Raw genomic sequence first — 24806 nt, forward strand, 5'->3', positions numbered from 1 at the left:
ATGTCAGTTCCCTATTATTGGCAATTTTAATGTGATTCAATAGTTCTCTCTAAATATCACCAACAGTGGCCGAATTGAAACCGAATTAAAAAAAAAAAATCATCAAATTTGTCGCCAAGTTGGCAACCAAAGACTGGTGATATATTGGCAAGTGTCCGACAAATTATAACACCACTTTAGTTTACATCGAAATTAACAATGATTCCCCCCCCCCAAAAGGGGCAAAAAATTCCTTTAGAAACACCCGAATGCAACCAAAAGGGGAGGCGCACAACTAGATCCCACTAGGAGTCTACGTACCAAATTTCAACTTTCTAGGACATACCATTCTTGAGTTATGCAACATACATACGCACGTACGCACATACATACATACGTACGTACAGACGTCACAAGAAAACTCATTGTAATTAACTAGGGAATCGTCAAAATGGATATTTCGCGTGTCTATATGTTCTTAGGCACTTAACAAAGCGTGGTCCTGTCGAAAAAAAAAAAAACCTCAACATTCATTCGGGGGTGAGCAAAATGGAAATTAAGGTCGATTTTTGAGGGAAAATTTTTTGCGAATACAATACTTCTTTTTTTTTTTTGTAAAAGGAAGAAAAAAGAAAGCTTTGCATAAATTGTCTCCTTAGCCATGTTTATTATTTATGAAATGAGAAGAATGATATAATTAGAAGAAAAAAGATGCTTAAAAGATTGCTGCACCACGGCCAGGGTTCGCGCTATAGCGGGTTTTTTAACGCTAATTTGAGGGAAAGGGACGCAATTTCGGCGAAAAATCGGGTCCTAGTGACCCAGAAAACCCAAAAGATAAGAACCAGAAAAAAAAAAAAAAAGGAGAAAATGCTAAAGATTTATTTAGTAAATGCTTTTAAGCTTCAATGACCAGGAGAATCAACAGAAAGGGATTAAAATGACCCTATCATTTTATTAGCTATTCAAACACACCCCTATTGTTGACCAGTCAATGGAATTTTAGTTATAAGACTGGAGCTTACAGTGACCTCCCGGGCAGAGCTCAGGGAGCAAAATATTGCAAGTTCATAAATAGCACATTGTACTGCATTCTAAGAAAAAGCTCTCCCTCAACTTTTATCTTGAGGAAATTCTTGAAAACAGGAATAAAGACTAAAGGAAAGAGGTTTCAATGCAATTTTCAGGATTAATACAAGACAACTGTACAGTAAAGATATAGCTAATTTGCATTAATGTAACCAGAATTACTTTTGAAAATCACTATTTTACATCCCCAATAAAAGGAGGGGGAGGGGGGGAAAAGTGGCAAACATTTTCCTGATTGCGCTAAGCACAAAGCTCTGAACTTCATTTTTCTTGTTAAATTGCTTATGAATACATGAATTTTATACAAAAGCACTTAAACCTTGTTCTTTTTCTAGTAATTCGTCTCTTCCTGATTGGCTATTTTTATTTGGACTTGCAAAAGTCGGGTATTAATCGATCATGCCATTTTCAAAATGGCACAATTTTAAAAATAGCACTAATGCCAAAACAGATACTTTGAACGAGTCAAAATAAAGTCAAATATACTGATTTAAGATTGCAAATGAGCAATTTTCACACTAATATAAGAAAGTGTTTCGTTTTTGCGATCACAATTTTTGCATTGGGTTCATTCGCTTGCGATTTTTTTTAATGATAATTGGGTTGGCTGTTCGCTATTTTCACTAAGAAAAATTTCCAGGAAAACAAAGGTTAAGGGAGTGCTTTTTGCTTGATCATGCATTTTGCTTTTACATCATTAGAAATATAAATTTCCAAGTATCAAATGAACGAACTACTCATGGCAACATATAAGTATCCATTTGAAAACACTAGGCGTCGTAATAACAGTACGATTTTTAAAAAAGGTTGACTTTGTAATCTGTTTATGTTGAAGGGTGGTGCATAACTGATGTCACTTTTCAACATTTTCGACCCTCTCCCCCTTTGTCACAAAGTTTTGCACTTCACCATACCCCCTCTTCCCCTTTGTCACATACCACGCTGTTCCCCATAAGCGTTCCTATTAAAAAAAGGCTAGTTGTCACATTCTCCCCGTTGTATGCCCCTCTTGTCATATCTTTTCTCTCCCTTGTCACAAACTGTTACTAATTCGTGAATCCAACCTTAAAGCAGGGTTTCATTCGTGGACAGCCCTTGTTTTGTGGTAACCGTATGTGGTAACCAAATATATATTTCCCTACTCTTTGTTTATGTATGCAAAGAAAAATCATTTCTCACAGTGCAATTGGGGCAAAAAATTTTATGCCAATAGATAAAGAGTGACAATTTCCCAACTATCAAAATCTTCCCGAATGAAATGATCCTGCAAAACTCAGGTTATGCGTAAAACTTCTGCATGAACAATACTTCTTTTAATAAGTTTAATATTATTGAGTAAGTTGCCTTGACCTCTGCCGTTAGAATTATTAAATTCCAAACAGTCAAATGAACGAATCCTACTTGCGACAATAAAAATCATCTATTCAAAAACACTGGACCTCGCAGTAATAGTGCAATTAAAAAAAAAATCGTGCTTGTGATTAATTAACGGTTTAGGGGAAAACTGACAAATGCACTGCTCAAAAATTTTGATTCCTCATCCCTTGGTTGCAAAGTTTCACTCTTCACCATACCAATGCCTCTTAACTTTGCTACATGTCACACTGTTTTTCATAAACGTTCTTATAACAAAAAAAAGCTTGATGTCCCATTCTCCCACTTGTATGTCCCTCTTGTCATTTATTTTCTCCCCCTTGTCAGCCCCAAAGCAGAATACTACTAAATTTGCGACGTACGTCGCAGAACAGACGCCTGAGCTGCAGAAGAATTCTGTTCAAATGTGAGAGGAAAACTCAAACAAATTGTATGCAGAAATTCTACAGATATCAGTGAAATTTCTGCAGAAACCGCGGTGCAGAAAATCTGTAGAAACTGCAGATTTTCTACAAATATCTTCCAGCTCAAGATAAAATTTTGCAGAAATTCTGCAGATTTCTTAAAATTAGAAGAAAATCTAAAATTCTTGCAAATTTCGATAATTTGGCGGAAAGTTCGCGATGTTGAATTCAATAAGTCCTGTAGGACTTTCCCAATCAATCTTCATCCACTGCAATTTCCGCCAGACACGTATGTTTTGGAAACATGCCAACATTGAAACACGTTCATCGCCAGAAATTGCGTATCTCGTTTGAGATTTCAATTCCTCTGCATCTAGAAAATATTTCAATTATTTAGAAAGTTTCAAAGTGTTTGATTATATGCAACCCAAACTCGACTCATTTTATTTATTATTTCAGTAAATCAATTTCTTTATTTAGTAACATTATTTTAAATGCTCATAATTGCCATGTAAATTAACCAAAAAAATGTGGTTTGACACCTAGATTTGGATTTTTATAAAATTTTGTTTCTTTGCTCTTTCTATACATTTTAGAAAGCATGTAAACTATTTTTGGAGAATCTCAATCGGTTTAGGCTTGACACCCTGTTAAAGTTTTTTTTTTTTTGATTTTTTAGTTTTCATGATCAACTAATTTTCCAAATTCAGTGCTCTTTAATTAGTCATTTGGTTGAAAGCTGTAATGTTTCCGGAAATATCTTATTTCCAAAGAAATAAATCGCAGCAGTCCAATTAAAAAAAAGAAGAAGAAGACCTCCTATATGAAACAATTTTGATTTTTGGCACCCAATTTGTGGAAAATGTCACGTTTTCTCGCGTACAATGCTTGAAGTACTTGCAGAACAATTTTGGTCAAATGGTTTTACGTTGCAGAACATCGTAAAATATTCTGCTTTGGAGCTTGTCATGAACGGTTACAATTTAATGAACCCCACCTTGAAGAGGGACTTCATTCATAGTCAGTTCCTTGCAAATAGACATTTCTGTACTCGTTTTTTATTAATGCAAAAGAAAAATTTCTCGTCCTTGCATCGGTGCCAAAATGGATAAAGTTCGCCAATTTCACAATTATGGAAGTCGTTCTGAATGAAATGATGCCTCAAAACTCCCTTAATACGTAAAATTTTCTGTATAAACAATATTCTTTGTAAAAGCAGGCATGATCATTGCCGTTAAATATAAAATTTCCAACAGTCAAATGAATGAACTCTACTCAAGGCAACATATAATTGTGCATGCCAAAGCACTGTTTGTCGTAATAACATGCCAATTTTATCAAAAGTTTCACCTTGAGATCTGATCGTGGTGATAGCAAATGCGGGTGTTATTGGGAGCTGGAACTGAAAGTCGTCCCTCACTCCGGAAAATAATTTATTTAAACATTAAAATCGCGAAAACATAATCAAAATAAAAATATTTTAAATGCCCGTACTCACCCAAAAAGCCTCAATAATAAAAACAAATGCAAGAATTTCATTTCTTTATGTTCAAGTGAGGAATGGCAACATATAATATTATCCAGCAATTATTTCATGCTGACTATGCCGCATGAAAAAGCAAATAAAAATGAATTTTCACTAACTTACAATTGCTTCTAGAGCTGTTTCTAGTAAATTTAGCAGGTTTACGTTTTCCCGCGATAAAACCAGATAGAACGTGTTTCCAAGCATTTTTTGCGAGCTTTCCAACTATACCAAGCTCGAAGCATTAAAATGCATTTTTCGTGTAGAAAAAGCGGTTTAAAAAATTAATTAAAACTTAATGTTTCAAGCTTTCAACAATGAATTTCAGCAATGGAAAAGAGATAAAATGTTAAGTTTCGCTAACTAAAAAATGCTTATAACTTTTTTCTAGTGGATTTAGGTTATGAACCTGGGGCGCTTGGACAATTTTTTCGTCAGGCGTATTTTTTAAAGACCTTTCCAACCATATCAAATTCGAAAAAATGGACCATCCATTCGCGTAGAAAGAGCCTTTTAGGACGAAAATGCGTTTTTTTAATAATATCTCCGTTAATTAGAGTTTGATTTCAAAAGTTTTTATTGATGACACTAAAACTCGGCAATAGCTATCGAACAAAAAAAGAATGAAGGAAATCGGATCACAAACAGAGGAGAAATGGGTAACGAAAGAAAACGGCTTGCCTATTAATATATAAAGAAATAGGAACCCTGTAATACAACTAGTTCAAGTTTCAAACAAAATGTTCAAGTAAAAATTAAAATGACTATTAAAACTTATAAAGTAAAACACGCACACAAGCACACAAAATATATTTCTCATTCACACAAAAAAACAGTTCAAGAAAAAAAAGAGAGAATAATTAATGGAAATAAAAAGTATAAAATGCAAGATCTATAAGCTAACACATTTCAAAATAGCATGTAGCAAAATGTAATTTCACAGTTAGTAATTTTTCAAAAAAGGGACTTGAGAGGAAATTTGAGCACCACCCTGTTAAAATTCACTCTATAACAATAACATCCGAAACATGAGGATGGACATTTCTTTGCTGGCAAAATTTAAATACACAAGAAGTTAAAAATAAGTGAGTGCTATCACAAAGGTAAATATTTCATGCACCTCTATTTTTCGTCCCTCTACCACCGTGCCGTTCAATTGCTCTCTCGAGCGATCAGCATCCGCACTATTTGCGAAAGTTACAAACCCGAACCCCTGCATGCAAATAGACAAACAAGAAAACATGCATTAAGATCCGTGCACCATTGGCCTGCAAAGAACAAGTACAGAGAAATATTTTTTTAAAACAAGTGAGGACAAAGGCATCAGCTCACTCAGACAGTCCAGTCAGTAAACCAGTGTCATAAAATAAAATAAAGCCCTCATGCATGACAGACCTTTGCACGGGCATCATAATGAAAAAGAGCTGAAATTCATTTTTAATACAATTCAGTATGGCAAGAATATTATTATTATTATGAGAAGTAACTAGTAAAAGAATTGGTTTCATCGACGTTGTCCAGCTTCTTTCCGTTTGGAAGGGTTACGTTTCGCCGGGCTTTCTTGACAATTTTATGGGATAAGTAAATATATGCAAAATGAACCTAAAATTTCTCTTCAAAAATAAGAGATAGGTACGTTCTAAAAAAAAAAAACTCTTCAGCAACATATGGCTTTTATGTTTTACATAAAATTTTAAGCTTTAAATTGAAGTATGGCTGTAATTTTTGAAGCTTTTGACAACATTTTATTGTCTACTATAGCAGCATTCCGTTGTCAGAGATGTAATTAAAAACAGATGCCATCTGTATTTCAGTTCAAGTTTTTCAACTTTAAAAACACTGTAAACATAATGTTTGTACAAATCATTTTTATTCAAATTGCCTTAAAATATTTAATCACTAAAGTGCAATGATTTTAAATATACACTACATTAAGGTTTCTATTGGATCAAATAAAATAAGTGATGAAATAATATGCATCCACTTTCAAAGAGAATTTACATGGAGGTGAAATCCAGAAGAAAGCAAGTATAACAATTAGTTTAATTTTACATTGAAACACTTGAAACTATCTAATAACAGTTAATGCAAAGTTAAAAAACAAAGACTCGTAAAATTTTTAATTTTTAATAGTTTGAGCTTTTTCTGTTAGCAATGATGTGTTTTAATATTTAAATTTGAAAAGCAGCATGCACTGACTTATTTTTCTTCTTTTGTCGATTTTAGCAGAAACAACTGTCTTTACGAAACATTGATGCTCGTGAATCTCTTCGGAAGAGAAGCTGTACAACCTCAGAATGCAGAAATGTGAGGAAGTATGATTCATATTATTGATGAATAGCAAGTTAATCATAGAAATGTTTGTTTTGCTTAACCCCTCATACTTTGCCTACCCACAGCTTCATGCATCATGCTTCAGAAGCTAGGTGGGAACAGTAGAGATCTAACATAAGATACTTTATAAGTAAAGCATGTAAATAGATAATAATGCATATATAGATGAAAGCAGATGACTTTAGTATGAACTACAGTGTTGACAATAAATAATATAAGAAGTAACATGCAAGTAAATTATCAATGAGACAAAAAGTTTAACATGTGTTTACCACTATAAAAAATTAGGAACTTTGAATATAATGTTAAAAATTATTCAGTGGAAAAGGGGATCATGTCGTGTCTTAGACCTGCATAGTACATGCAAAATAGGGTTTCTAAGGGGGGAAAAAAACATAAGTTATAATAATAATGAAAAAAAAAGTAAAATTGTGTTAAAAAAATAATTTTGAGGAACACATTTCCGAAGAAAGTTGCATATGATCAAACTCTCATTGGTTTTTAGTGACTAATTAATAGCACCTTGACTACTGTTTATCATCAGCTTTTAATCTACAGAAATGGTTCATGCTATCTTTTATTAAGGCTGCTCGTTGGGGAGAAAAAAATAATAGGTACAATTTGAAATGTGAAATAATAAAGATATAACATCTTTTCAACAATGCTAAAGTACGTAAAAGCAATAATTACAAAAAGGTAAGGGTGAGCTGTTAATTTAACCGAGGTGAGGAAATTACACTAAAACTCAAAAAATTAATTATATACTAAAAAAAGTGTAGAACATTCTCATTCCCAAATTTTACTTTTATTTCTATGAATTAGGAATTAAAAGCATTGGATTTTTCTGCTCTTTTCCACGTACAACAGTAAACACAAAGTAAGCCTAAGCACATGTAAACCCAATATTTGCCATTAAGCAACAATATTTAATTACTGCAAAACACTTACAGAACATGATAAATAAACATGAAGTGATTAAAATGTAGCAGCTTATTACAAAATGCAAATAATATTCAAATTTGTTTTAAATAAACAACTTTACATTCACCACACAAAATCAATGACTATTACTATGTGCTAAAATGACATACTTACTGATTTCTACAGCACAGTAAATGCATGTTATTATAAAATTAGAAAAATTTATCATGCTTCATAAACTACTTTCAAAACGTTGTCATATGTTTCGGCAAAATAAAATATTCATGAAAAAAATATTTCAGAAACAATGCAAGGGGAAAAATCACAACTGTTATTTTTTCCAATAATGCATTCACATTATTTTCATTGAATAATTCATGATACATACATACATACACAGCAGTAATTAAAATAATTAACTTGGTTAAACTGCAAGCGTTCAGATAAAAACAGGTTCAATTAAAATTAACAGACACAAATATAACTTCTTAATATTTTTTCTTGAGGACTTAACATATTTATTAAAGGCTATTAGCATATTAGCACCAAAAAAAAAAAAAAAAAAAAAAACTTGATCCAGCATCAAGTTAAGGAAATTTTGTAACCACAAAATTTATTTATGTGTAATTACACTACTTCTGAATAATAAAATTTTAATTAATAACTACAGAAAAAAATGTTGCTCTTTAGAACAATTCATTTAATGATTAAGAGTCTTTTTTTTAAGCTGGACAAGTGAATGGGGGCCTGATAGTTAACACATTCAATTTTCCTGAAACTTGCAGAATATTTTACTAGTACTATGATAAGAGAAAGTGAAGCTTCTTTCCTCTCTAATTTGACTTGTTGGCCTTCGAATGGAGGTCAAAGTTTAGGGTCATGGGAAAAAAGAGTTGTATGATTGCTTTGCTTTAAAAGCAATGAGTGAATCGAGCCAATTCTTTTAAGTAAGGACACTACTTGATACTAGGTACATTCTAGTATAATTATTTTGGTGACTCATTTATGGCTTTGAGGGAAAAGGTCAATTGAAAATGCAATGTTTAAAACTTTTTTCGCCTTGTTTGAGCCGGATATAAGTATATGATTAACTACTCACCACAGTATAGTATTAAGAAAAATATAAAATAGCTTTCATTTCTCTTGGCTTTAGTACTTAAACGGTCTCAAAGTCGATGATTTTTTAAAATGGCCAAGTTCACAGGTCAAAGACTTTGATCGCGACGGGTCAACAACTTTGGGACACAGCTATAGTTATAGGCCAAATGATGTAGTTTAAGGTCCTGGTTAGAAACCCATGGCAACTAATCAAGTTTTTTACTTACGCAGTCTCAAAGTTGATAATTTGAAACAACAAGAATCAAAGTTTTAGGTCAATTACTCTATAACGCCTGAGTCAATAACTTTGAGCAAGAGCTGTAATTATGCTCTATGTCAGGGCTCTCCAACCTACGGCAGATTTTGTCCGGCCAGCGGAAAGCATACAAACTTTTTTTTCGAACAGAGACAGTCTCGTTGGAAATATAATTGAGATATTATTTTTAATTACAAATAGTTATTTAAAATATTTTTACTGTTAATTTAAATCGTTTTAAAATAATTTTTTACCGTTAACTACGAGTGCAGCACTCTTCTCTTTTTCTGCTCTTTCCGAGAACAAATCTCTTTTCTCAGCGCCGAATTCTCCCGTTAGTCCCTTAGCATTGGGCATTTTCTGGCCCCATGGAAAATATGTGTTCCATTTTACAGTTCTCTACCAGAAAAAGACTTTAAGAACTTAAAAATTCATGCTAATGCTATGTTTTCTCTTTTTGCATCCACTTATATGAACAGACATTTTTAAAATTGAAGTAGTGTATGTTGAATTTAAGTATACATCTTCTTTTTCATACAAACATTTAAAATCACTTTTAATGATCGGAACTACGAAATTTGTCCCAGAACGGACTGAAATTTTAAGTGGTAAACAATCGCAATCTTCTCATTAATTTTTTAACTTTTTAAGATTTCAAAAAAGCTTTACACGTGTTGTGTTTGTTCTCATTCATTTCCAAGTTTTTAAGCATCATTAATTCAATAAAATAAATTTGTAGTACACTGCAATGATTTTGTATTGTATCACCCATTAGTCTTTAAAAAAAAAAGTAACTTTATTTTGCGACAAAGAATACTTTTTATTTCAGTTTCCTGAACTATTCTAAATTTTTACAAGACTCCCTATTGTTATATTATTAGAGATTTACGGGCATTTAAAATATTAATTTATTTTAGCTAACAGCAAATATGTATCAGGAAATATAGCAACTTAGAAGCAAGCCCTGAAATTTTCAAAATCCACCACTGAGCACTTAATTAAAAAAAAAACTAAAATATTCGCGATGTATGTTTGGAGGAGGGCGGGGGTGGGGGTAGCTACCGTAAATAGACCATTTGAGCTAAAATAATGTTGGACAGGCCCGCCTCGCCTCCGAAAATTTAATGTGTGGCCCGCAACTGAAAAAGGTTGGTGACCCCTGCTGTGGTTAGTTGTCAGTGACAGGAACAGGGGACCCTCGGGGGTAAGGGTAATGCTCCATGTGGTGTAGTTTTAGACTCATGTCAGAAAACCATGAGATCTAATCATCTTACTTAATTAAATGGTCTCAAAAATGATTTCAGAATAAAAGAGCGTTTTTTCACGAGTTTATATGTGTGCAACTCAAAATCTCATGAGCTCATACTCACATAAATACCAGAACGAATCAACAGCCAAATGTACTTCAAGCACCTAAAATTTCATGCTTCCAGTGTAATAAAATTTTCTGTAATCTTAAAAGAAAAAGCCAAGAGGATATGCAGTGGTATCCAATATGGACAGGAAAATGAAATGCAATAGAGAATAAAATTAGGTAAAGAAGACTTAAAAAAAAAAACCCTAAAGACTCACTTCTGTTAAATGTTTTTAATAACAAAAGCATTTATATAAAATGAAATTCTTGCAAAACTTTTTTAATGACTACACTGTTTATTAAAATTTGACAAAAAGAAGAACATGAACATATTAATACAGTGGCCGCCGCTTATATGAAAAAAGTTTGTTCTAAAAAGTTTCGATTCCATAAAGCGGTTGATCTAATAAAGCGGTTTATTCAATAGAGATGGATTTTATTCTTTTTTTGGCAATTTGATGCATTAAAGCGGTTGATTCAATTAACCGGCATTCACTGTATAAAAAATGTTCTTTTCCTAAGAAAGAGACACTATGTAGATGAATACTAGTTCTGATATGGATATGAAGAGTTGTGAGAGAGGGGGATGAGAAGAGAAGTATTAGGGAAAATTCATCATAAAATAAGTGTATAATTGATTAGGCTGTGCAACTCATAAATTAAAAATGGCAATCAATACAGTCCCAAAGGTGCAAAAATTTTATTAAACATTTCACTGTATACGTTGTTATTTGTATTAATACGACAAGCATAACAGCAATTTCAATTCTTTTCATTGATGGACTGCACTTTAAAAAGGTCAATATTTTTACTTTTTTATAAGTAGAAAGAGAACCAACTTTTGTTCTTCATTTATAATGCCTTCTTTATGTAAGAATCAGATTTAAATAAAAAGTACAAAATAAAAGAATGCAAATGACTTTTATCAAATTTAAGTATGAAGCTTTGGAAACGTTGCTTTTAATGAATTGTTCATATGAAGAATTGCAAAATAAGTTTAAATTTTATTATGTTGTGCAATTACATAAGATCTAAACAACTACTATGAGTTATTACTTCCACTGCCTTTAATGCAATAAACAAATAGTTGAATTAACTACTGAAATCGTTTTTATGCTTCTATTACCATAGCTTACAAATTGTCCTATTTAGAGCTGGAACTGAACTCTTACAAAAAATATTAAGTTGAATTTGTAGTTATTCATCTTGCGAATTTTGCCAAATGCCTAAATGTAAAATAAATTTGAGACTAAAAATATTGCACAGTGAAAGACAAACGTTTTTATGCAAGAAAATCTTGTAAACAAAAATATGTGTTGAGGGTCATGAAGAATGAACATCATGTTAAAAAGGTCATCAGAAAATAAATAAATAAATAAATAATAATAATAAAAAAAAAAAGAAATTCCTGAAATGAAATAGCTTTTTTTCATAACATTAACACTAATGCATGATTTATAAAACATTTTTTAATAGTAATTTATGAAAGTAATACAAATTTTTAATGTATATGAGTTAATATAAATTCCTCAATGCAATATAGAATTTAACTTGATTTTGAAAACAAGAAACTAAAGTATAAAATACTTGTCGAAGATATCATCCATTTTTGCTGGTTTGCTGATGCCCTTGACAATCTTATAACTTAGAGAGGATAGCTTACATACCTTCGATCCTCGCTCATTAAATATTATTTCAACATCTAAAATTGGGCCATATTGCTGGAAGAAAATGAATGAAAAAAGTCTTAAATATACACCATTCTTGATTAGAAAACATCTTGCACAACACTTTGAAATGATATAAACAAATATTTCTGAAAAAAACTGCTCAGGGTTCATACACTTTTGGTTAAAAAAAGTTCCCTGACTTTTCCAGGTTTTCCAGGTTGTTTTTTAGAAAATTCCAGGTTACTCGCTTCATTCAAAATTTAAGTTTAAACAGTAATATTTTCAAAATAATTAAAATTGTTTAAAGTAGCGATGCAGAAGAACTGAAACTTCTCCCCTTAGATTTAAAAAAAAAAATTGTTTTTTTTTTCGTTTGTTTTCTCTGTCAAAATTTTAAGTTTTTTTTAAACATTTTGTTCAAAATTGTTTTAATTTGTTTACTATTTGTTGAAAACAGAGTACTTTCAACTTATTTTAGCGTTTCTTTGATGTCACGCGTAATATTATAGCATTTTGCTGTAGTCCTGCAGCAACCTTTTAGCATCCGCTTTTGGTTTACAATACATTTTATTTTCTTATAAGTAGGTTAAACGAAACATATTGAGCAAAATGCAAAGCTAAATTTCAGTATAAATATGATTAACTTGTTGCATCAATCGGCGTACCATGTAATGCATAGTAACAAAAATCAACATCCGCCAATCATAGGCCAATGCCAATAATCTTTTTTTTTTTTTTTCACATATTAAAGGACGCTTACATTAAAATTTCAAACTTTCTTTTCCAGAAAGTAATAGTTAATTTTCAAAAATTCATAACTTTTTGCACATTTAATGTTATTTTCAATATTACACATTGATATAAACGTCCAATTCTGTTTCTGAAAGTTTAAGTCTACTTCCATTGTGCAAACGATCAAATATGGCGACAAAGTGAAAAATTTAAAATAATAAGTAGATTTTTGTTTTTTGTAGTATAAAAGTAGTAAAAATAATTAATAATCCTTAAAAAACTACAATAAAAGCAAAATAGTCAGTATTTAGCACATAAGAGTCTAAATCAATTAAAACAAAAAAAAAAATGTTATGAAGATTAAATTTTGCATTTTTCCAGAAAATAATTACAAATTATCCGGAAAAAAAGGGCGCAATTTGTGTTGTTTTCAATAGTTTGCATTGCAATTAACATCCAATGCCGTTTTCGGGAACTTAGGCACTTGAAAAAGGCTTGTGTACTTCCATCTTGGGAATGACCAAATATGGCGGCTATGCCCAAAAATAAGAAATAACTTTTTTTTTAATTTGTTGCATGAAGACAGTTAAAAAATAATAAATCTTCATGATACTACAATTCATTGAAAAGTTTTTATCACATTTGCGTCCGAGGCAGTGAGGATAAGATTAAGTTTTAAGAACAAAATTTTTCATTTCTCAAGAAAATTATTTCAAATAATAATACAAAAACAATTTGCAGACCATTTTTTGTTGTTTTCATCAGTTTTCAATTGAAGAAAACATCCAATTCTGCTTTGTTTTTAGAAACTTAGGCATTTTTGGATCGTATCTACTTCCATCTTGTGAATGACCAAAGATGGCGACTACGTTTAACACGTAGCTGAAATGATTTTCCGATCAACAAAAAAAAAAAAAAAAAAAAGCATTTTCCCCGATCGACCCTCCCATCTACAGGTTGTGCCCCTTGGGAACTACTGAGAGCCAAAAATGGCGGCTGCTGAAGATTTTTTTGGGTCGCCACTTTTTTCATTGCTTTAAAATTGTTACAATTTTTTTTAAATACATCGATAAAAATGAAGATTAGATCTTATAAAACGAAATTCCCTGGGAAAAAAATTGGGAAAAGAAAAATTTTGGGGGCACATTTGGAAAATTCCTTGACATTTTTGATTAAGTCATTTTCCCTGATAATTCCAAGTTTTCCCGGAGCGTACGAACCCTGAACCGAACAGAATGTTGTGGCAACCCATCTAAAACTTAAGGCAGTAGAAAGAAATGCGTTCCCCTCACTGACTCCATGTAAGAAAATCTTCGCTCTTTTGGCGCATTTTTCGTTGTGAAAAAAAAACGTTCATTTTTCGATTGCAGTTTTTAAGTGCCAGCGTCGGTTTAGATAAAAATTTACAATTTTTTTCGTGAAATCACAATAAAAACGAAGACTAGATCTCATAGTACTTAATTCCTTGGGAAAAAAATGGAAAAAAAAAAATTTTGGAGGACAAAATTTGAAAACTCCCTGACTTTTCCCTGACATTTTTGGCAGTGTCATTTTCCCTGACAATTCCCGGAATTCCCGGAGCGTACGAACCCTGCTGCTTCTATAATCACTTTTAAGCATTGGAAGAAGATTTAATTTGTCAGTAGGAAGCAGCGTTAGGAATCATGAAGTAAATCACTAGTATTTCTTGATGACACAGAAGAAAAACTAGAATAAACACACTTTATGCTATTTATGGCACTGAGGAAAAAAGCAGTTATGCGCCTTCCCACCAAAAAAGTTTTGAAATTGATGTCCTAAAAATGTAATTTAAAATTATCTTTGGTGAAGGTAGGGGATGAATTTGGGATAAAGGCTCTATTCCAGGGAGAGGCATTACCCTTCCCTGCCCCCCTCTGGCTATGCCCATGGAAGTGACTTCATAGGCAATACTTAAACACTTAACACTTAAAAAATGATAAATCTGACTATGATTATTGGTTGTCATTTCACACCAAATCGCCTAACGGCATGTGCCGTCATGTCCCAGATTTTGTCCATTTTTTTTACAAACAGATATTTTGAGAGAAGCTCAATTTTCTTTAAATATATTTTTTGAATGAAAATTACATTTTGGAGATTTTTTTTCAAAACTTTGATTTTTAATCACCTTTAGGAGTCACCTTTTTGGTATCAATTTAGAAAAGTCTCTCTCATTTCTTTATTCTTCAACCAATTGAGCTAAATTAGATATCAATTTCAAGCTAATTCTTTTCTCTTAGCTCAAACAAGAGGGATTGAAGGAAACTTTGTAAGGTGTTCTGCAATTTAAAAAAAAAGAAAAGTAAAATAACTTTTAATTTTTTAAAATAAATGCCGGCCACATAAGCATGCCTTTCATTTATCACTTTATAATGATTCACTCTATTTCTTAATTTAATTTAAAAGGTTATCTTCTACTTTTTTTCCTTTATTGCAGAACAACTTACTAAGTTTTTTTCAATACCTTCTGTTTGAGCTCTTAAGTTTCAAAAAAAAAAAAAAAAAAAAAACTAAAGTATAAAATACTTGTTTAAAGATTTTAAAATATACTTCAGATACAACAGATTTATAAATAATCTTCTTCAGAGAAATCTAGAGTAAGCAGGATGTGTAATGTAAGAGCAGATGATCATTGTCAGGTGTTATGCAATCCAAACAAGTTCATATTTTGAAAATTTTTAAATAGTATAATTCTTTTTTTAAAATATCTTAATTAGAAAGTCGCCTGTCATGGTATGACGGGTGAAAATTGTTTCTACATTTGAACAAAGCAATGGTCTGTTTGGTGATATTTTGATAGTTGAAATTTTAACCCTAACACCAGTGAATTAACCCTAAAATCTCCAGTAGATAGCGTCAATTTACAACTCTAGAGCTCGAATACGCATCGTTGCGGTGATTAACAATACTATCAAAAAAGGTAAAACAGTCCATTCGACATGTTTTCTTTGGGGTAAATTATGGGCTTCAGACAGTTTCTGGTGTAATGTAATTTCAGAAGAATAGGAAAGAAAGCTTCCCACAAACACGATAAAAAATTACCGTCATTCACAAAGCGTCAAAGCAAGTTATAAGTTATGGCATTTATTTGTTTTACCTTTTTCATCTGTCATTAGACAGTGGCTGCAGCGCCCCTATAGTTTATTGGAGTTGCAAATCATTTTGGTTCCTTCATTTTCCTAAAAATGAGTCTTACCGGTAAAACTGTTAAGTTGCCGGATCGAGTTCAGCCTTGTCAAAGTAAAGCTTTTCTATGCATGTTAAACATTACCAAAACATATTATCAAATTATCATGCCGTGAGTTTCATTGTTGAAACACGCAAGTCACTTTATCATGGGCTATTATTTATATGACGATGTCCAAAAAAAAGTTAGAAATATTTTTTAAGCTACAACAACAACAACAACAAAAAAAAAAAAACTATTGTATTTTCACACTTTGTAGAAACAAATTATTTTTCCTCAAGTAGTTTTGTAGTAATTTAATTTTAACTCATGAAATGGCACCATAGTCAAGAAAAGTAAATCTTCACAAAGCTATAAAAGACTCTCAAATATATATATACTTTTACTTCAGTTAAAAAATTGTCATTTACAGCATTTAAGTCAATTATTGAACACTATTTTAAACACTTCCATTTGCAAACATGCATAATTGTCGAAAAATTTGGTTATTATTACGAAAAGGGGATAAAACTGTTTGGAGGGTCAAAAATGCTGACTTTACGGACCAAAATTTATAGAACACTGACCATATACTGACTAAAATTTAAAAAATTTGTTATTAATTAAAAAGTTTGTTAACTTTGGTGTAACAAAAAAGAGTATCATACTTAGTGAAATAGATACTAGCTTAGTTTATAATATGCAGCAACATAATATACAGCTAATTTGGTACAAATTTTGACTGAAAGTTTAGTTTAATTCATATATTTATTGTATAACTAACTGTACATGCACGCCGATGCCCGTGCTAAGAATTTAAAGGAAGTCCATTGAATAAAAAAAATCCATTCTCCTCCCACCCTTTTTTTTATGCCAAGTTCGCCGCCTACGGCGGCTGTTTAAATAAATTTGGCAACAATATTAATTAATCAATATCTATCTTTTTTGTATTTTCTATACCTATTTCCAGTTGCATTTCGTGTCATTCACCTTTTTACGCCAAAATTGCCGAACTCAAATATGTAACATAAAATATAAATATCTGGCGGAAACGACTGCATCACAGTAACCCACCCAATTAATGAGCGAAACAAACTCTTGTCGATAAGCAATTGCGGTTAAAAAGCATGGTACATCTAAGACAAAAAGGAAATCCCGCACCGCATATGAAAAAATCAACTATAGAAAAGCTAACGTTTGAGAAAAGGAACTCCCCCCCCTAGAATTAAAAAAAATATCCCCCCCTTCTGATGTCAAATAATCAGTAATCATATTTTTAACTAAAATGCGTTTATATCCTTTAAAAACCAAAATGCGAAATAAAGAAATAATTCGCAACTCCATTGTTTATCGCCAAATTCGCCAAGCGACTTTCAAATTAAAAAGAAATCAATTAACATTTGCACAATTAATTTAACAAAAATGACAACAGCGCAACCACCAGTTCTACTATTTGAACTCAACTGTATACCGAAGATGACATCACTGCAGAAACAAAAATCAAGTTTAGTCTTGAAAATTGGCTCAATTAGGATCGCTTACATTTCCTGTTCTAATTAATTGAGAGAAATGGAACAAACATCATCTTGTTCAGAAAGGAAAGCTCTTTCCAGCGACATATAATGTTAGCGATGAGGGGGAATTTTTACACCCCAACTAGGCAAAAAACATGAAATTTCAGCTTATTAGTTAATTATGAAAAAACTAATTAGAAATTTAGAATTCGGGCTTTGAGGTACAGACCCCCGGGGGTATATTCGAATTTTGTTCCAAGTTTCAGGACTGTAGGTGCTATGGGGTCTTCCATCGGGTACAAACAAAAAAAGAAGCAAACACCGTCACTTTTCTGAAACTAGGAAAATAAATTAAAAGATCTTGCAACTGTTTAAAATATTACTGAGTGATTGAGAGTAGTTTTTTATTCACATTTTGTCTTTCTTTGAAACCTCAGTGGAAAACAACTTTAAGAAAAATTCTTAAATTAGGAAATGCGGAAAAAATGTATACATTATACACTTATTCCTGTGAATTTTTAGGTAAAAAACATCTTTTAGTAAAACTCAGAACACATTTAGAAGATTGTTTTAATTACTAATAAACAAATATTTTTGCATGTACAAAAACAACACCCGGTCCCAAAAATATAGACATAAGCATAAAATTCAAATGGAGGGATTTTTATCGCATACAGGTAGTTATCAAAATAATGAAAACACCTGCGAACAAAAGTGACATTTTTCAATGTGCTTTGTAAGCAATAAAGAATAAGACTAGGTGTCTGATTTTTTAATAAAAAGCAATGTATATATTTTGGTAGTATATAATGGCTTAATTGAAGTTCTGGAAGTCTTGGATTTTTTTCAAGCGCGTGAAATGTTGGACCTCTCAAATTTTAAAAAGAGACCAAATTATTGGAGTGCGTCTAGCTGGAGCAAGTGTAACTGATACATCTCAACCTTTTGGCGTTTCTAGAGGTACTGTATCTAATGTCATTACAGCATACACAAAGTGCAGTTAGACAAACTTAGTAAAGCAAAATAGCGGGCGGAAAGAGAAACTCAGTGAAAGAAGTCGGCGGGTATTTAAGCGGATTGTAAGCTCCAGAAAGCGGACAACAACAGCAAAAGTGACCACAGAACTCAATCACCATCTGGATTCACCAGTGCGAGTGATTACAGTTAGAAGGCGCCTTTTTAAACAGAACATTCACGGAATAATTGTGATTCCCAAAACACTTGTCACAGATGTTAATGCTAAATGTGTCAGTGGTGCCACTCAAATTCTGGTTGATTGATGAGTGGAAGAGAGTAACATGGCCTAAAGAATCGTCTTTAACACTTTTCCCTACTTACGAATTGCGAAGACAACAGCACAAGCGTATAATCGTGTTTCTCTCCTTCCTACTGTCAAGCATGGAGGAGGATCTGTCATGATATGAGCAGTCAAAGTCGTGGGTTTTCGCTGGACCAGTTGTAAACCCAAAAGGAAGGGTCACTGGGGAGAAGTATAGACATTTTAGCTGACCAGATCCATCCCATGATGCAAATTTTGTTTCCTGAAGGAGATGGACTTTTCCAAGATGATAATGCACCTATCCATGCAGTGGGACTTGTCCAATCATGGTTTGATGAACACGAGGATGAAGTTAAACCTCTGCCTTGGCCAGCACTGTCGCTTGACCTCATTATAATTGAACCGTTACGGTCTATTTTCGAGCAATCAATACGTAATCGATATCATCTACCAGTGTCTCTCCCAGAACATTCACAACATCTCCATGAAGAATGGTAGAAAATTTTGCAGAAACTCATATGAATCAATTTCTTGGCAAATCCAAGCTGTATTGCATGCCAAAGGAAGTCCTACACCATACAAATAAAGAATTCTTTCTAAATCTCATGATAATTCTTGATAATCGGTACGTGAAACCCAAGTTAGGGTTATTTATTTTAAAAACAACATGTGTTGAATTTATTAAGAAAACTAGAAAATAGGGTGTCTCATAACAACAAACACTTTTTAATTTATGAATATTTTTCAAGGTCGAGAAACAGTTACAAATGAAAATATCAAATTGTGTTTCCATTACCTCTAGGTCTGGTTACTTCAGACATATGGTTTTCTATCATAAGTTTTAAGTTATTCCTGCGTCGAAAAATATTGGCTTCTAGTTTCATATAATTTTGGTGCTCGATGTTGCCCAAGGGCGGATACAGAAATTTATCAAGGAGCGGGTGATCGTTTTTTTCTTTTTACCATTACCTTCCAGCATATCTGATCTACATCTAATCTAAAATTGCATTTTATAAATTCAATTTTGTAATAATTCCGGGAAAATGTTTTGAATCCCCCTCCTCCTAACATCATTGAAGGTCGTCAAAAAATGCACCTTTTGGAACTTCAGGTTTGCAAAATTACCAGAGAAAAGTCACTGAACCCATTCCTTCCCCTAACACTACCCGAAATATATACTATACCGTCTTTCGAGACTTAAATTTTGAAAAATGCCAGGCGGAATGTCTTCAAACATCAATAAAGATCGAGAAATAGCCCTGTGCTGAGAAAGAAAACTAACACAATTATGGCACAAATATACAATCTGTAAATTTGTGCTCTGATAATGTTGGTTTTCTCCAGATATCACCAAAGACCTTTTAAAATCGCCATTTTAAAAATTTCTGGGAGGGAGATTTGAACCATATTCATTTCCTTAAAGTCATCAAACATGGCCAACTCTATCGTTTTTGGACCTCAATTCGGAGAAATTACCGGTGCAGGGTTCCTCAAGGGAGGGACAATTGCCCTTCCCTTGTATCCGCCCTTGATGTTGCCACACATTTAACATTGAATTTAAGTTTGAACTAACCGATGGCCATTCCATGATATTGATATTATTCATGTTGAGCAACAGATTTGTTGAGTTGGATGCATCAGTAGACGCTTTGTCTCGCTGAAATACAGTTTAGTCCGCTCAGCAAATCCTGTATTGGAATAATATGCTGCTCTAATACTCGTTATTAGTCGAGAAAGCTCATTTTCTAGTAACAAATTGCCAAATAAATGAACTTTTCTTACGTAAATTCATAAAATGCAACTTTGAATTGGAAAGGGGGAAGTTCACAGTTTCTATCTGTACTGATTTTTTAGGCCATGTTCCATACTTTTATATTTTAATCAGTAAAGGAACTCTAACATCTAAAAATATTACCTAACTTTACAAAAAAAAAAAAAAAAAAAACAGCTTCAGTGATGTCGCCCCCTTACACCCCTCACTTCTGACCCACCCCTCTTTTTGTGCACCACTTGCCTATGAGAAAAAGTGTCAAAATTATGGGATACTCAAAAGACCTCCCCCCTCCCCCCCCAAAAAATAAGAGAAAAATACCCCTCAAAACAAACATCCCAAAAAATTCCAATGGCACAATCTGTGCCATAACCCCTCCCCTTTCCCATAGGTGGGCAGCCCTGCATGTTGTTTTCCCAATGAATTAACCTTATTTTGTGCTTTACGTACTGTTTATTATTAGTATACATATATGAAATTAAACATCCCACCTTCATATTTTTACTGTGAATCGCATTTTAAGTTTGTGTTTAAATTTTTGGGACAGGGTGTAAGTTCACTTATACGTCAAGAACTTATGATGAAAGTTAAAGACAACAAATTGAAATAAGAATTCAAACATAACAAATTTTTACTGATCTCGATATGGTTAACAAATGTAGATGTCATGTATACCTTATTGCTCAAAAAAATCATCTTACCTTGTACTTTGAGCAAAAACAGGAAAATGTTTCAAAAAACAAACCAAATATCAAAGGGGGGGGGGGGAGGTTTTTCCATAAAACTAGATCATCCCAATTCAATAAAATAGCAAAGATTTTTATGAAGTAAAACAGACTACCAGGTTGGCAAAATCGGGCTGCTATATTAGCAATCGATTGCTTTTTTGACATTTTAAAAAGTTTTTCAGAAAATGAAAACAAAATTGGCAGTGAATATTATCTTAAAATTAATTATTTAGTAAATTTATTTTAAAAAAAAACTGACTTTACTGACCAAATTCTGTAAATACTGACCTTTTTTTAAAAATACTGACTTTAACTGACGAGTTTTATGCCCTGATACAACTTGAAACGTTTAATGAAAAATTTAACTTCCAAGGGCGTAGCTAAGGGGGGGGGGGGGTTTGGGGACAAAACCCCCACCGAAACGTTAGTCTCAAAAAAAAAAAAAAAAAGAGAAAAAGAAGAGAGAAGAGAAAGAAAAAAAAGAAGAAAAGGAAAAAATTCCAAGCGATTATATATATATATATATATATATATATATATATATATATATATATATATATATATATATATAAAAGAAGTAACCCCCCCCCGAAAGTCGGGTCTAGCTACGCCACTGTTAACTTCTATGTAACTAGATTAGAATTAGCTGTATAAATATGTTACATATATATTTATACTTCAATGTTCACATTGAATATCTTCTCATAAAATACAGTTTCTTTAAAAATGTAGTTTTGGACAGGAGGGTAAAAACCATGGTATTTACAGTGTTTTTTACCGTAGTACCGCAGTGTCCAAAACCTTGCCAACCCTGGTTAAAAAGGATTGCATATCTATGATGTGAAGTATATGACATGAACAATGGATGCTAAGCAGTGTTTAAGAGAGAAAAAAATTTGGCATTCAGTAAAGAACAGAAAAAAAAACCACGAGAAGAGCTAAGATCAGAGATCTGTTGTACAAGATGAAAAGAGAATAGCTCTTTTGCTTCATCAAAACAAACAGAGGGCTAACTTAAATTAGAAAAATTACTTTAGATGCACTTTGCTGAAATGCAAAACAATATGACATTAAAATTTACGAAAAGTAGTTATTTTATAGTTACCAAAAAAGCCAACAGAGTACATTATGTCAGTAATATGATACTCAACTCATTTATTTATCGTAGGTCTACTTCGATTGCAAAAACTTCATTGCAAAAAATGCATCAACTGCAGAATTTCATGGTATTCTAATTTAAAATCTTGTTCAGAGATTCATAGAAAAAAAGTAAATAAAAATGAAAAAAACATTGTTTATGTAAAATCTACATGGCACTTTTTTCGTTTTTTGGCATGAGAGAGAAACAAATGCACACTCACCCCAAAAAGCTGCCTTAAGTCCGGATCCCTGAATCTGAAAGGTATGTTGCTGACGTGGAGACGCTTGGGTTGGTTGACTTTAGTAGCATCTGATGCGACAGTCGTCGTGATGGTTGCAGAACCGGGGCTCGTCTGACTGTTGCTCCCATTAACTTCATTCTCTAAATCTGTCTGCTGCAAACAATAATACAGTAATGTATATTTAAGATGACTTGATTGGAAAAGGTAATGAATGTGACACAGGGGAAAAGATAACTTTTTCTGGCAAAAGGAACATTTTTCTTCTTCAATACTTTTTTCGCAAATATCTAAATTTAAAACTTTCATAATGATAACAATGACTTCAAAATGATTCATCTCAATCATTTTTATTTTTACATTTCTTCATATCTTATTTATAATCCATCACAAACACAACTTTGTTGTTTCATCATTTTTCTGTATTTCCTTGTGCTTTGAAAGCATTTCCTTTTGTTTATGGTTTTAAACAAAATATTTCGGAAATATATAAAAAATAAAGCTACGAAGTTTCAGAGTTGTAATAACTGACATGGTTTCCAAAACTTTTAAGGAAGGGGAAGAAAAATCTCAAAGACTCTTGTTTGATTGTATTGTTTTTGCATTTGGCTTTAGGCATCCCAGCGTGATCAAAGCATGTGACACACTGCCACCATAGCATGCCATCAGCAGAGGATTTACAGGTTTGGGGGCTCGCCACAATGTATTTTTAGGGGCCCCTTTATCTATCCCAGAATTTTACATAAAACATTTTTGAATCTCATTTGCAGTCCCTATGGTTGCAGTTGCAATATTTGAGACATGGTGAATTCGCCATTGCAAATTCTCCATAAATGGCCCTAGCAGTATAGAGGTTAAGAACGTTTTTAATAGACGGCATTTCATTCATCTCAATACCTCTCAAGCCAAAAACAATGTTGATTTTTTTAACATGACTTCTAACAACACTTGATTGATTAATTTAGAAATGATCATTTAATGGTTTATTATAATTGTGAAGTTTTCTGGAATCTTGTCCAACCCCCCTTTTTAGCACAACCTCAAGGTTTCTTCCTGGTTATCGATTTTTTTTCCTCTAATGTGAAATTAAAGTATTGCCTTTTATAGATACATACAATATCTTCAATAATAACTTAAATGCATAACACTGTTTGAAAGTTATATAGTTTCAAAGAACTAACTACACTAATTTAAAAAAAAAAAAAAAACTTAATCATTTTTTCCTCAGGGTGAAAAATACCTGTCTTTAAATCTTTATATAAAATGATGCGCTGGATTCAGATATGTAAACAGTATTTTTCCATCACTCAGATTTTTTGTGACACACAGTTGAAGTTTGAAAGAAATGAGTATATTCACACACACACACATTGCCTTATAAATACTAAGATAAAAACTTAGCGATTGTTTATTCCATTCCGTATCTGGCATCAGGAATGTCCTTCTTAAGTGCCCTGCAATAATTCGCAATGATTATTCACTGGGACACAATGCAAAGAGGTCTTCTTTGAGGAAATTCTGAAGATGTATTGAAATAGAGCACATAGTTAAAAGTGTAGAAATAGTTATACATAGTCTTCACAAAGTTTTTGAAAAGGCGTAATTTAAAATGAAGTGCCGGTGGTAAAATTGGTCCACCTTTTTTGTTTCTTCTTGGCATTGCTGTCCCATTCACACAAGAAATGACAAAACTACAGCCCAAGCAGTTAATCCTTTAATTAATTTCCTTTTAAGATAGACTTGATTTTAGGTCAGATTTAATTGTCCCACAGTCTGCGTAATACTAAACTTTATCTAATAAAACTATCAAACCTTCATATATCTCTTTCATTTTATTGCAATATGCAATAAAATGCAATAAGTACATGGGCAACATGCTTCTTTTATGTAAGAATGGACTTAATTTTATAATAAGCTTTTAAACTAGTTTTGGAAGAGTTAATACAAATCCTCACCTGTTTGATGTTGCAATCGAAACACATCCATTAGAGTCAATACTGCAACAGTATGCTAAATTATTTTCCTCAGAGTAAAAACAATTCTTTCTGCATTCACAAATAAAAGCATAGAAAATGATTTCACATAGGTAGCATATATTGCAAAAACTGGTGTCAATGGGACTGACCACCATGTTGCCACTTCAGTAACAGCAAACCAGACTATAACAACATCAACACACTTCGTCTTCAAAAAAAAAAAAAAAAAAAAAAAC

General features: G+C 32.4%; 1 protein-coding gene across 3 annotated transcripts in view; it reads right to left on the reverse strand.

Annotated features, from left to right (window-relative positions):
* LOC129231536 (RNA binding protein fox-1 homolog 3-like) overlaps positions 1-24806 on the reverse strand; it is a 191263-nt gene that overhangs the window by 33761 nt on the left and 132696 nt on the right. For 2 of the 3 annotated variants that reach the window (XM_054865890.1, XM_054865881.1), the window contains 3 exons: positions 22577-22750; positions 12002-12055; positions 5492-5584 (listed from right to left, as the gene is read on the reverse strand). In XM_054865890.1, the coding sequence (XP_054721865.1) occupies positions 5492-5584; positions 12002-12055; positions 22577-22750 (321 nt within the window). The remainder of the gene's footprint in view (positions 1-5491; positions 5585-12001; positions 12056-22576; positions 22751-24806) is intronic. The other variant, XM_054865899.1, reaches the window with a different exon arrangement.

This window comes from Uloborus diversus, chromosome 1, assembly GCF_026930045.1.
Source record: "Uloborus diversus isolate 005 chromosome 1, Udiv.v.3.1, whole genome shotgun sequence".
In the NCBI taxonomy this organism is placed as follows: domain Eukaryota; kingdom Metazoa; phylum Arthropoda; class Arachnida; order Araneae; family Uloboridae; genus Uloborus; species Uloborus diversus.